At 51.8% G+C, this 14,009-nt stretch overlaps 1 protein-coding gene across 1 annotated transcript in view; it reads left to right on the plus strand.

The window, feature by feature from the left end:
• The first annotated feature begins 2,521 nt into the window (after window positions 1-2,521).
• Window positions 2,522-14,009, plus strand: part of sptlc3 (serine palmitoyltransferase, long chain base subunit 3) — a 115,833-nt gene continuing 104,345 nt past the window's right edge. Inside the window, exon 1 of the mRNA XM_078556462.1 lies at window positions 2,522-2,744. Within this exon, the coding sequence (XP_078412588.1) occupies window positions 2,613-2,744 (132 nt within the window). The 5' untranslated portion in view covers window positions 2,522-2,612. The remainder of the gene's footprint in view (window positions 2,745-14,009) is intronic.

Consider the following 14,009-nt stretch of genomic DNA (forward strand, 5'->3'; position numbering starts at 1 on the left):
TACAGTGTCTACCCCAGCTCGGGTTGCCAATCCTCCTGGAATACCGCTAGGAGTCTACCGGAATTGGCATCAATCTCCCAGTGGCTAAAGAAATCATTATGGGTGAAATAAATCATCAGGGTGGGTGGATCTCACTGGAAATCCCAGCAGGGCGGAAGGATCCTACTGGGAATCCCATCAGGGTGGGAGGATCCCAATGGGGATCCCAGCAGGGTGGGAGGATCCCAGTCAAGTGTCCCAGCAGACTGGGTGGATTTACCGGAAATCCCAGCATGCTGGGTGGGAGATTCCCAGTGGGAATCCCAGCAGGGTGGCCGAAGCTCAGGGGATTCACAGCAAGGTTGGAGGATCCCAATGAGCTTCCCAGCAGGGAATGGATCCCAGTGAGTTTCCCGGCAGGGAATGGATCCCAGTGGGTTTTCCAGCAGGGTGGCTGGATCCCAGTGGTTTTCCAACAGTTGTGGGTGTATCCCAGTAGGATTCCCACTAGGTGGGTGGATCCCAGTGGGCTTTCCAGTTGGGTAGAAGGATCCCAGTGAGGTTCCCAGCACTGTGGGAGATTCCCAGTGGAAATCCCAGCACGGTGGGTGGAGCTTAGGGCATCCCTAGAAGGGACGATGAATCCCAGTGGGAATCCGAACAGGTTGTGTGAATTCCAGTGATATTTCCAGCAGGGTGGGAAGGTCCCAGCAGTGTGGGAGGATGCCAATAAGATTCCCAGCAAAATAGATGAATCGCAGTGAGATTCCCAGCAGGGTGGGAGGAGCCAAATGAGATTCCCAACATGGTGGGTGGATCCCAGTGCGATGCACAGCAGGTTGGGAGGATCCCAGTGGGATTGCCAGCAGGGTAGCTGGATCCCAGTGGGATTCCCAGCAGGAAGGATGCATCCCAGCACAGTGGTTCCCAATGGATTTCCCAACAGGGTGATGGATCACAGTCAGTTTTCAAACAGGGAGTGTGGATCCTATCTGGTTTCCCAGCAGTGTGTGGGGGATCCGAATGGGTTTCCCAACAGGGTGGGTGGATCTCATCAGGGGAGGTGGATCCCAGCACAATTTAAAGTGTGGGTGGATCCAAGTGAAATTCCCAGCAGGGTAGACGGATCCTAGCAGGGCGGGTAGACCCCACAATGGTGGGAAGATCCCAGCAATTAGGAGGATCCCAATAAGATTCACAGAATTGTGCAAGAATACCAGCAGGGTGGGTGGATCTCACTGAGATTACCAGCAAAGTGGGTGGATCTCACTGAGATTACCAGCAAGGTTGGTGGATCTCACTGAGATTACCAGCAAAGTGGGTGGATCTCACTGAGATTACCAGCAAGGTGGGTGGCTACCAGTGGAATTCCCAACAGGTTAGATGGATTCCAGCAGGATGGGTGGATCCCAGTCAAGTATCACAGCACATTAGGTGGATACAATGGGAATCACATGGTGGGTGGGAGATTCCCAGTGGGAATCACAGCAAGGTGGGAGATTCCCAGTGGGAATCACAGCAAGGTGGGTGGAGCTCAGGGGATTTCCAACAGGTTTGAAGGATCACAGTGGGATTCCCAGCTGGTTGTGTGGATTCCAGTGAAATTTCCAGCAGAATGGCTGGATCCCAGTGGGATTCCCAGCAGAAAGGCCGAATCATAGCACACTGGGTGTTCCCAGTGGGGTTCCCAGCAGGGTGAGTGGATCCCAGTCAGTTTCCAGGCAAGGAGGGTGGATTCCATTTTGGTTTCCCAGCAGTGTGGGTAGATCCCAGTGTGTTTCCCAGCAGGGTGGGTGGATCCCAACAGCATGGGAAGATCCCAGCAGGGCGGATACCAGCAGGGCAAGTGGGTGGATCCCGGCAGAGTGGGTGCGTGGATCCCAGCAGAGTTGGAGGATCCCAGCAGGTTGGGTAGGTGGATCCCAGCAGAGCAGGGCGGAGGATCCCAGCAGAGCAGGTGGGTGGATCCCAGCAGGTTGGGTGGGAGGATCCCAGCAGGTTGGGTGGGAGGATCCCAGCAGGTTGGGTGAGAGGATCCCAGCAGGGCAGGTGGAAGGAACCCAGCAGGTCGGGTGTGTGGATCCCAGCAGGTCAGTTGGGAGGAGGTTCCCAGCAGAGCAGGTGGAAGGAGGATCCCAGCAGAGTGGCTGGATCCCAGAGAGTGGCTGGATCCCAGCAGAGCGGGTGGATCCCAGCAGGGTGGGTGAAAGATCCCAGCAGTGGGGGCGGGGGGGGGGGGGGGGCGGATCCCCGGGGGGGGGGGGGGGGGGGAGAGCGGGTCCCGGGGGGGGGGGGGGGGGGGGGGTCCCGGGGGAGGGGGCGGGTCCCTGGGGGCGGGGGCGGATCCCCGGTGGGGGGCGGATCCCCGGGGCCGGGGGGGGGGGCGAGTCCCCGGGGCGGGGGGGGGGGCGGATCCCCGGGGGGGGGCGGGTCCCCGGGGGGGGGCGGATCCCCGGGGGGGGGGCGGGTCCCCGGGGGGGGGGCGGGTCCCCGGGGGGGGGGGGGGCGGGTCCCCGGGGGGGGGGGCGGGTCCACCTGCTGCGCTGCCCGGCTTTAGGGAGCCGGGACCCGGGCTGGAGCCTCCCCCTCTCCCCCGCCCCTGATCCGGCGGCAGCGGCAGCAACGCCCCGGCAATGGCGAGCGGCGCCCTCTCCAATGGACACGCCGGGCACCGGGAGCCCGAGCCCGGCACCGGCACCGGGACCGGGACCGGGGGGGAGCCGAGTGCCAGCGGAGTGCGGAATGGCTGCACCCGGAGCCGGCAGGTAGGAGCCGGGGGGCTGGAGCTGGGCTTGCCTCCTATCCCTCAATCCCTCTCCCTCCCTCAATCCCTCTCCCCCTCAATCCCTCTCCCTCCCTCTCCCCCTCAATCCCTCTCCCCCTCAATCCCTCTCCCTATCCCTCAATCCCTCTCTCCCTCAATTCCTCTCCCCCTCAATCCCTCTCCCCCTCAATCCCTCCCCCTCAATCCCTCCCCCTCAATCCCTCTCCCTCAATCCCTCTCCCTATCCCTCAATCCCTCTCTCCCTCAATCCCGCTCCCTCAATCCCTCTCCCCCTCAATCCCTCTCCCCCTCAATCCCTCTCCCTATCCCTCAATCCCAATCCCTCTCCCTATCCCTCTCCCTATCCCTCAATCCCTCTCTCCCTCAATCCCTCTCCCCCTCAATCCCTCTCCCCCTCAATCCCTCTCCCCCTCAATCCCTCTCCCCCTCAATCCCCTCTCCCCCTCAATCCCTCTCCCCCTCAATCCCTCTCCCCCTCAATCCCTCTCCCTCCGTCAACCCGTCTCCCTCCGTCAACCCCTCTCCCTCCGTCAACCCCCCCTCCCTCCGTCAACCCCCCCTCCCTCCCTCAACCCCCCTCCCTCCCTCAACCCCTCTCCCTCCCTCAACCCCCTCCCTCCGTCAACCCCCTCCCTCCGTCAACCCCCTCCCTCCGTCAACCCCCCTCCGTCCGTCAACCCCCTCCGTCCGTCAACCCCCCTCCCTCCGTCAACCCCCCTCCCTCCGTCAACCCCCCTCCCTCCGTCAACCCCCTCCCTCCGTCAACCCCCCTCCCTCCGTCACCCCCTCCCTCCGTCAACCCCCCTCCCTCCGTCAACCCCTCTCCCTCCCTCAACCCCTCTCTCTCCCTCAACCCCTCTCCCTCCGTCAATGCCTGTCAATCCCTCTCCCTCTGTCAATCCCTCTCTTCCTCCTCTATTCACATCTCCCTCTTTATCACTCACTCTCTCTCTCTCTCTCACCCCTTCAATCACTCACTCTCTGTCACCCCCTTTATCAATCTCTATCACTATCTCTCTCTCACCCCCTCTATCACTATCTCTCTCACCCCCCTCTATCACTATCTCTCTCACTCCCTTTATCTCCCTCACCCCCTTTATCACTCTCACTCTCTCCCACCCCCTCTCTCACTCCTTTATCTCCCTCACCCCTCTATCACTCTCTCTTCCCCCTTTCATTTTATATATAATACACATAAAAATGTAATGATAGTTTTTTTATTTTTTGAATGTATTTTATCATACTTGTTTATGTTTTTATATTTATATATTATACAGTAAATATTTTATAAAGTATAATGTATTTTAAAGTCCTGCAATGTATCTGGTGATTCCCTTTCTGGTTGTCACTTTCTCTGTTTCCTTCCTTGCTGACAATCACCTTTAAATACTTACACCGTCTCCCTTTTTGATTCGTACATCAACTTGTTTCATTTTTTTTAAAGTATTTTTACACTCAGTTGTGGGTTTATTCAGCTGTGACCATCGCTGCTTTTTAAACGTTTCTCCCTGTGAAACGATTACCGCTGGTTTTGTTTGGTACATTTTTATTAGAATTATTTTTTAAACACACTCAGTTATTCGTTTCCTCGGGTGTGATTGTCGATTTCAAAGTTTCGTTCTCAACCACTTTGTAAACGTTTCCACGTTTCAGTTAGACAAACCTGTATTTCCTGACACACTCAGTCCTTCGGTATTATTTCGGGTGCGATTATAGGTTTCTTTCCCGTTGGCAATTACGCTGTGAATGTATCCTATTTAGTTTCACCCTTCTAGTTCAATAATTGTTTAAACATTCACCTCTGCATGCATTCAGGCACAATCATTGATTTAATTCCTCGCTGATAATCACACCCCATGGTGTTGTTTCCTCTCCCGTCTTACATGTAGTCCTTCAAGTTGTTTTTTTCTTTTTAAAAATGTATGTCTTGCACCTGAATACATGCAGAACCATTGCTCTAGGAGGAAGTTGAAAGTGAGGGCCTTTTTTTTTAAAATTCCTTCAGCACTCCTGGTCGCGACTACTTTTAGAGAAGTAGAACTCTCTATTTTAAATGTTTCGTTTCTGGGTGAGCGGGCATTTAAAGCAAAAATGAAACCTTTTGAATGAATCAGTTGACTGGTTGCGAAAGTAAAACTGGATTGGATTGTGTTGAAAGTAAGACTGGGGGGTGCGCGGGGGGTGGTGGGGGATAGGCTAGAGTGAGACAGGCAGTCAGCAGTGTACATCAAGCAGCTGAAGGAAACCGGACCAATTGAGGGCATTCTGTAAGGTGGCCTGCTTGTATCTTCCAGTAGTTCCCTGCGTTAAAGGTGTGGAGTGCCTGAGATTGGTTAGCGTGTGAACACAAGACATCGACTTATCGGCATTGGGCACATTAGCTGTTGGAGCCAAATATCCCTGCCGATGCGATTCGTTTGAATTAATTTTTTAAGCGCTTACAACATTGAAATGCTACCACAATGGAGGGAGAACTAACGTTGAAGCCACGTGGGGGGTGGGGGGGGGAGCGGTCACACAAGCCAACGCTTTGGACGGAAAGCGTTTCAGAGGCCGAGAGGGGGTTGGGGGTGGGGGGAGGCACGGAGTCACCGAGTGAGGAGGTGGGTGGGGGTGGGTGGGTTCTAGGGAGTAGGGCAGGGGTAATGGAGGGCTCTGCCACCTAATGGTGAGCTGGAAGTAATGAAGAGATTGCACAGGATATGAAAGGGTAAGGTGGGTGTGGGGGGGCAGCGGGGGCGGGGGGTGCTGTGATTTTAGTTGAGGTTTTTAGGATTTTGACACGATTCGAGAAGTCGCCGGTCTGGGTGGGTGAGGGGGTGGGGGTGGGGGTGGGGGTGGGGGTGGACAATCTCGAACAAATGGACAAACCTTAAAATCAGAACCAGGTCATTGGGGAGAGAAATAATGATAAATAAAAAAAACCCCCCTAGAAAATGCCAGAAATACTCATCAGGTCAGGCAGCACCTGTGAGGAGAGATAGAGAGTTTACCAGTCGGGAAATTTCCTGGCGTGGTGCCCACCGCCTCAGTGCGGGGGCCGGGTGGGGGGTTAGGGGGGGATAAAGCGCCTCGAGAGGTGAGATGTTTGTTCTGTGGAGGCAGGTACGTGCTGTTGCTGGAATCGAACCCACCTCCAATGGCCCCCTCACACCCCCCCTGTGCCAACCCATTGCCCCCAGCCCCCCAATGGCCCCTCTTACCCTCCATGCTAACTCATCTCCCCCCCCCCCCCCCCCCCCCCCCCCCCAACCCACCCCTGGCCCCCTCATACCGTTCATGCTGACCCATTCCCTCCAACCCCCAATGGCCCCACATACTCTCCATGCCAACCCATAGCCCCCCACCTAATGGCCCCTCGTATCCTCCGTGTCGACCCATTCCCCCCCACACCCCCAAATGCCCCCCTCGTACCGTCCATGCACAGGTGGCAAGCCCGAGCCCTTCTCCCACGTTAAGAAGATCGAGGTCACCGGGAATGGGGCGGGAATCCCGGAATCGAGTCCCCCTCCACCAGGATCCAAGGAATCTCCCGACTGCAAGAGGATCCAGCTCAACGTTTCAGGTCTGGGACCCTTCGTGACGGAGACCTGGAACGTTGACTCTGTCTTTTTCCCCCTCCGCAGACGCTGCCCGACCTGCTGAGTATTCCCAGAACTTCCTGTTTTTATTTCCTATTCCCAGCGTCCGCAGTATTTTGCTTTTGCGTTGAGCAGAGAGGTTAGGAAGCGCTTCTTCCTGCAAAGATGTGGAACTCTCCTGTCCAAAACGGTCAATGTTAATTATCTGAGGTTGATGAATTGTTGCGAGACCGGGGCACAAAAAGGTGTGGAGCTGAGGCAGAGAGATGGATTTAGGATACAGACTGATCAGCCATGATATCATTGAGAGCCGGAACAGGCTCAAGGGACTGAGTGGCCTCTTCCTCTTCGTAGAAGGCCAGAGTTGAACAACTGATAGGCATAGGATTGGGATAGAAGAGGTTGTTGAGGGGATTGGGGTGTCAGGCAGGGAAGGAAGGTATTGGATGAGTATTTTAAATGCAGTATATTAGAAGGAGCCCAGGTGGGTCCATGAGGATAAGGGCAATAGTTGCAGCATAAGGACAGGACACAAGGGATTGAGTTTTGGGGGTGGGGGGGGTTAGGTGTTTGCAGTGGGAGGAGTGGAAGCCAGAAGGAAGCTGCTGCTTTTGGCTTCTCCCATTTTATTTGGGTCACCACAATGCTGGCTGATCGGCCTTCTCCATCTCCTCCTGTCAGTCGCACATCCAGCCTTCCAATCCCGCTGCGTTTAAGTCTCTCACCACCGCATCTTTCCATCTGGTCTTAGACCTTCCTCTACTCCTTCTCCCTGGCAGTTCCATCTCCATCACTCCTCTCACCACATTTCCTCTCTCCCTCACTCTCCCCAACAGGCGACCATTTCAACCTCTTCTCAGCTACTTTCTTCACTGACCCCCTGATGTGCAGGTTCCTGACACTGTCCTTTCCATAGACTCATAGACCTTTACAGCACAGAAGGAGGCCCTTCAGCCCATCGTGTCCACGTCGATCAACAAAGATCTGACTACGCTAATCCCATTTTCCAGCGCTTGGCCCCTAGCCCAGGAGGCTATGGCAATGCAAGTGAATATCTAAATACTTCTTAAATGTTAGGAGAGTTTATGACTCAACCACCCTTTCAGGCAGTGAGCTCCAGACTCCCACCACCCTCTGGGTGAAAAAATTTCTCCTCAACTCCCCTTTTAGCTGCTATCTCTTACCTTAAATCTATACCCCCTGGTTATTGAGCCCTCTACTAATGGAAAAAGTGCCTTCCTATCCACCCTATCTATGCCCCTCATAATCTTATACACCTCTATCAGGTCCCCTCTCAACCTTCGCTGCTCCAAGGAAAACAACCCCAGCCTATCCAATCTTTCCTTATAGCTCAGACCCTCCAGCCCAGGCAGCATCCTGGTGAATCTCCTCTGCACCCTCTCCAGTGCAATCACATCCTTCCTATAATGTGGTGACCAGAACTGCAAGCAATACCCCAGTTGTGGCCTAACCAGTGTTTTATACAGTTCTAGCATAACCTCCTTACTCTTGTATTCTATGTCTCGGCCATTAAAGGCAAGTATCCCACAGGCCTTCTTAACCACTTTATCTACCTGTCCTGCTACCTTCAGGGGTCTGTGGATATGCACATCAAGGTCCCCCTGATCTTCAATACTTTCCAGGGTCCTACCATTCATAGTGTAATCCCTTAGATAAAAGCAAAAAACTGTGGATGCTGGAAATCCAAAACAAAAACAAAAATACCTGGAAAAATTCAGCAAGTCTGGCAGCATCTGCGGAGAGGAACACAGTTAACGCTTCGAGTCCAAATGACCCTTTAACAGAACTAAGTAAAAATAGAAGAGAGGTGAAATATAAGCTGGTTTAAAGTGGGGGGTGGGGGACAAGTAGAGTCAGTGATAGGTGGAGATAACCAAAAGATGTCACAGACAAAAGGACAAAGACGTGTTGAAGGTGGTGATATTATCTAAAGGAATGTGCTAATTAAGGGTAGAAAGCAGGACAAGCAAGGTACAGATAGCCCTAGTGGGGGTGGGGTGGGGTGAAGGAATCGAAAAAGGCTAAAAGGTAGAGATAAAACAATGGATGGAAATACATTTAAAAATAATGGAGTTGCTCCCAATGCGGTTTCCTCTACATTGGAGAGACCAAACGCAGACTGGGTGATTGCTTTACAGAACACCTTCAGTCTGTCCGCAAGCATTACCCAGACCTCCCTGTCGCTTGCCATTTCAACACTCCACCCTGCTCTAATGCCCACATGTCCGTCCTTGGCTTGCTGCATTGTTCCAGTGAAGCTCAACGCAAACTGGAGGAACAGCACCTCATCTTCCGACTAGGCACTTTACAGCCTTCCGGACTGAATATTGAGTTCAACAATTTTAGATCATGAACTCTCTCCTCCATCCCCACCCCCTTTCCGATCCCCCCCCCTTTTTTTTCCAATAATTTATATAGATTTTTCTTTTCCCACCTATTTCCATTATTTTTAAATGTATTTCCATCTCTACCTTTTAGCCTTTTTCGATTCTTTCACCACCCCCCCACCCCCACTAGAGCTATCTGTACCTTGCTTGTCCTGCTTTCTACCCTTAATTAGCACATTCCTTGGATAATATCACCACCTTCAACACCTCTTTGTCCTTTTGTTTGTGACATGTTTTGGTTATCTCCACCTATCACTGACTCTACTTGTCCCACCCCCCCTTAAACCAGCTTATATTTCACCTCTCTTCTATTTTTACTGACCAGCTTATATTTCACCTCGTTTCTATTTTTACTTAGTTCTGTTGAAGAGTCATATGGACTCGAAACGTTAACTGTGTTCCTCTCCGCAGATGCTGCCAGACCTGCTGAGTTTTTCCAGGTATTTTTGTTTTTGTATAGTGTAATCCCTTGCCTTATTAGCCCTCCCCAAGTGCGTTACCTCACACTTTTCTGGGTTGAATTCCATTTGCCACAGCTCTGCCCACCTGACCAGCTCATTGATATCCTTCTGCAGTTTACAGCTATCCTCCTCACTATTTACCACCCTACCAATTTTTGTGTCATCCGCAAACTTTTTGATCATACCCCCTACATTTAAGTCCAAATCATTTATGTACACCACAAACTGCAAGGGCCCCAGTACCGAGCCCTGTGGAACCCCACTGGAAACAGACTTCCAGTCACAGAAACATCCCTCTACCATCACCCTCTGCTTCCTGCCTCTCAGCCAATTTTGGATCCAACATGCCACTTTGCCTTGGATCCCATGGGCTCTTACTTTCCTGACCAGTCCGCCATGAAGGACCTTATCAAAAGCCTTGCTAAAGTCCATGTAGACCACATCATATGCATTACCCTCATCAACGTTCCTGGTTACCTCCTCAAAAAATTCAGTCAAATTTGTCAAACACAGCTTTCCCTTAACAAATCCGTGCTGACTCTCCCTGATTAATCCGTGTCTCTCCAAGTGCAGATATATTCTGTCCCTCAGAATTCTTTCTAGTAACTTCCCCACCACTGAGGTTAGACTGACTGGCCTTAATTTCCTGGTCTATCCCTTCCTCCCTTTTTTTAATAGTGGGACAATGTTAGCAGTCCTCTGGCACTTCACCTGTGGCTAGAGAGGATTTGAAAATTACTGCCAGCGCCCCTGATATCTCTTCCCTTGCCCCCCTCAACAGCCTGGAATAAACCTCTTCTGGACCTGCAGATTTATCCACTCTTAAGGCTGCTAAATCTCCTTTCTCTCTATGTTAACTTTCTCTAACATTTCACAGTCCTCCACCCTGATGTCTATGCCCTGTGTCGTCCTTTTCCATTGTGAAGGCCGACGCAAAGTATTCGTTGAGAACTGTACCTACGACTCCTGGATCCACAGACAGATTGCCCCTATGGTCTCTAATTGGCCCTACTCTTTCCCTAGTTATTCCCAACACTCCACACGTCCATCTCAGCATCCACATCTCATTAGTATCCGGTCGTCGACCCTCTCTCCTTGATGTCGCCAGAGTTTCTGCGCTTATATAACAAGGCCGGTCTCACAATTACGATAAAAGCAAAATACTGCAGATGCTGGAAATCTGAAACAAAAACAGAAAATGCTGGAAACGCTTCCGCAGGTCTAACAGCCTCTGTGGAGAGGGGAAAAAAAAGCAGAGTTAACGTTTCGAGTCCGTGTGTACACACGGACTCGAAACGTTAACTCGGCTTTTTTTCCCCTCTCCACGGGCGCCGTTAGACCCGCTGAGCGTTTCCAATATTTTCTGTTTTTGTTTCCGGTCTCACAACCGTCTTGTAAATTCTTCCAAGGAAGAATCTTCCCGACTGAAAACCAGTGGGGGAGTGCACAAGAAATTGAGTCCGGAGGTTGGACAGAACCGGACAATGTTGTGGCCGCGGAAGAAGGAAATCGTTTCCACGGGGAAAGGAAAATGGCCCCTCTAAGACATTATGCGCATCTGTACTGACGTCTGACAGCCTGTTGCTCTGAGGGGAGCGGTAGGTCTGCCATTTTTACTTGTCCTTGGGGTTGAGGCTGAAAGTGGGACAAGGCCGCACTTAGTGCATGTTCCTAGTTGCCCGCAGATGGTGGTGGTGGGCTTCCTTGAACTGCTGCACCCGTTGTTGTTCTGCTACTTCCACCTCGGGGTTAGCTGGGAAATTGTAAGGTTTTCCACCCAGTACCAAGGAAGGAACAGCATCGAATGTCCACCTGAGGGTGGTCTGTGATTTGGGGCGGGGTTTGGAGATTGTGGAAGGTCACACTGGAAGACAGTGTTTTCAAAGTAACCTTGTTATGTACGCATCAGTAACTGGCAAATACAGCAGCCAGCATTTATATAGCCCCTTTCCTGTACTAAAATGTCCCGAGGCACTTGACAGGAACATTAACAAACAAAATTTGACACTGAGACAGACATGGAGGTATCAAGTCAGGTGATGGAACGTGTTAGAGGAGGAGAGAGAGGTGAAGATTTTACATGAAGTGGTTTTGGGAGAGGTTTTGGGAGAGGCAAGGAGGTTTAGAAAGGGAATTTCAGTGTGTCAGGCCCAAACAACTGAACAAAGGCCACCAATGCCAGAGCAATTAAAATCAGGGTTGGGCAAAGAGGCCAGAATCGGAGGAGCGCAAAGACCTCAGGGGGATCAGGGAGATTATAGGAATGGGGAGGGACATAGATCATGCTGGTTGCAGCCACAGAGCTGGTGATGGGAAAGACGGATATTGAGATCAGTGGCAGGGGGCACCAATCAAACAGCTCTGTCCCCGATAACAAAGGTTCTCCTCGAGCGTTTACTGATGCAGCCCGACCAGGCCAGGCCAGTGTCACATTCCACTCCTGGCTCAGGTCTTCTGGATGGTGGAACCTCGGGGCAGGGTGGGGTGGGGGGGGGATCGGGCAGTGAGCCACTCACGGCCTAGAACCCAGGCTCCGGCCTGCTCTTGTCGCCATTGTGCTGATGAGGTGGGTCCAGTTCAGCTTTTTTCAATGATGATATCTCCCACTCTGTACCCCTCCCACAATGTTAGCAGCAGGGAGGGAGGGGGGGGGTTCACTGATGCTTCTACATTTAACATGTTTCTGCAGTTTGAAGTAACGTGAATGCGAAAGTCTTATATGTAAGCAGAAGTGAAAGTGGGAGGACTGAGGGCCACATGGGCATATGTGAGTCGAACGCCTGAATGTGGGTTGACTGTGTGCTGATGGCAGTACTAAGTGCTTTTACCCTGTGAACTATCTAAGCTTTGTGGTATAAAAATATATAAATACTCGCATTTCTGTTGCGGCTTCCACAATCTCAAGCTTTACAGCCAATTAAGTTCTTTTTGAAGTGTAGTCTCTGTTGTGATGCAGGGTCCATGGCAGCCAATTTGCACACAGCAAGCTCCCACAAACAGCAACGTGATAATGACCAGAAAATCTGTTTTTTTGCGATGTTGATTGAGGGATAAATATTGGCCTGGACACCGGGGAGAACTCCCCCTCGCTTTTCTTAGGAATAGTGCCATGGGATCCTTTACGTCCGCCTGAGGAGGTCAGGCCGGGGCCTCGGTTTAACATCTCAGCTGAAGGACGGCACCTCCGACAGTGCAGGGCTCCCTCAGTACTGCGCTGGAGTGTCGGCCTTGATTTGAAGATAGGGGACTTCTTCCTGAGGTGTCCTGGCCGATATTTATCCGTCATCCAATAGCGTTATCGCTATTTGTGGAATCTTGTTCCGCTTTGCGAAGGACTCGCACCACCAATGGAAACCATTTCTCCACATTCGCCCCATCGAACCCGTCCATAATTTAAAAGGCTTCTGTCGCATCACCTCTTAAACTTCCCTTTTCCTAAGAAAACAGCCCAAGCTCGTTTAATCTTTCCTCATAGCTGCATCCTCTCAATTCTAGGATAAACTCGTAAATCTGTCCTGCGCTTTCTCCAATGCTTTCACGCCCTGGTGGTTGTATAAACTCTAGAACGGCACTTGGGGGGGTGGGTGCGGGGTATGGGGTGGAGGTGGTGGTTGAGGAGGTTGTGGGGGGGCAATGTGAGGAGGACCTTTTCAACGTGGCTGGTAATGACCTGGAACTCGCTGCCTAGAGGGTGGTGGAAATGGAAACGGTCCATGATTCCAAAAGGAGATTGGGCGGGCTTGTGAGGGGAATAAAATTGCAGAGCTACGGGGATCGGTGGGAGGTGGGGGTGGGGGGGGTGGGGGGGGGCGGTAAAGGGACTGATTGGATTGCTGGACAGAGAGCTGGCATGGACTCGATGGGCCAAATAGCCTGCTCCTGCGCTGTAATGACTCCTCCCGATGACAGACCTGTCACGGTGGGGGAGGGGGGGGTGGGGGGAGGGGTGAATGCTCCGCCAGTTATCAAATGAAGTGATAGAGTGAAGGCAGGATAAAGCTCCTTTAACAGGACACTGTAAACGCCTGGAGAGATAGCCAAGCTGAGCTGTTTGTCGAGAAACAATGGGCGGCGTTTATGAGAAGCGAATAAAATACTTTCAGTACCATTATACTGTGTGCCTTACAAAAAGGGAGCTTGATTTATCTCGACAGAACGGACGTCACCAGGAATGCTGGCAGAGGGTTAGTGTGGATTATGCTGGTGTTCTTTTAAAAAAAAAAAGATTAACTATTACCCTTCGATATCCATCTGAAGTGACTCATCATGAAGTGTTTTATCGTTCTATAACCTTCCTGTATTTTGACCACTTGATTGTTTGGGGGGGGAGCCAGTGAAGTGTAATCTTCCAGTGCCTTCTTTGCACGCTTTCAGGAGATGGTAATAACCACGGCTTCGCTGGGCACGAGAGTCGGGAAGTGTTGGTGCGTTAAGTGGTGAAAACTGAGCAAACCATCCCAAGTCCGTTTGGAAACGGGACATTGTTTTTGCTGCATTGCAGCAGGTTGTCAGGAAGTTGCAGCCGCTCCTCAAGTGACATATTTCAAGGAAGTAAATGTTTTCAGAAATTAAGAGGCGCAGGTCAAGGATATGAATCTGGGTGCTGGCTCCCCGAGTCTGCTGTTTAATGGACTGTGCCTGCAGGCCTCTCCTGTGCCATCACACAGTTAGAATGAAACTTACAGCGCATCCCAAATCCCAAAGGAATTACTGTTGAAACGTGGTGACTGCTGTTGGTGAAAACATTGGCCGAAAAAAAAAAAGACTTGCATTTCTGTAGCACCTTTCGCGGCCA

This window comes from Cetorhinus maximus, chromosome 14 (assembly GCF_964194155.1).
Source record: "Cetorhinus maximus chromosome 14, sCetMax3.hap1.1, whole genome shotgun sequence".
Classification (NCBI taxonomy): Eukaryota; Metazoa; Chordata; class Chondrichthyes; order Lamniformes; family Cetorhinidae; genus Cetorhinus; species Cetorhinus maximus.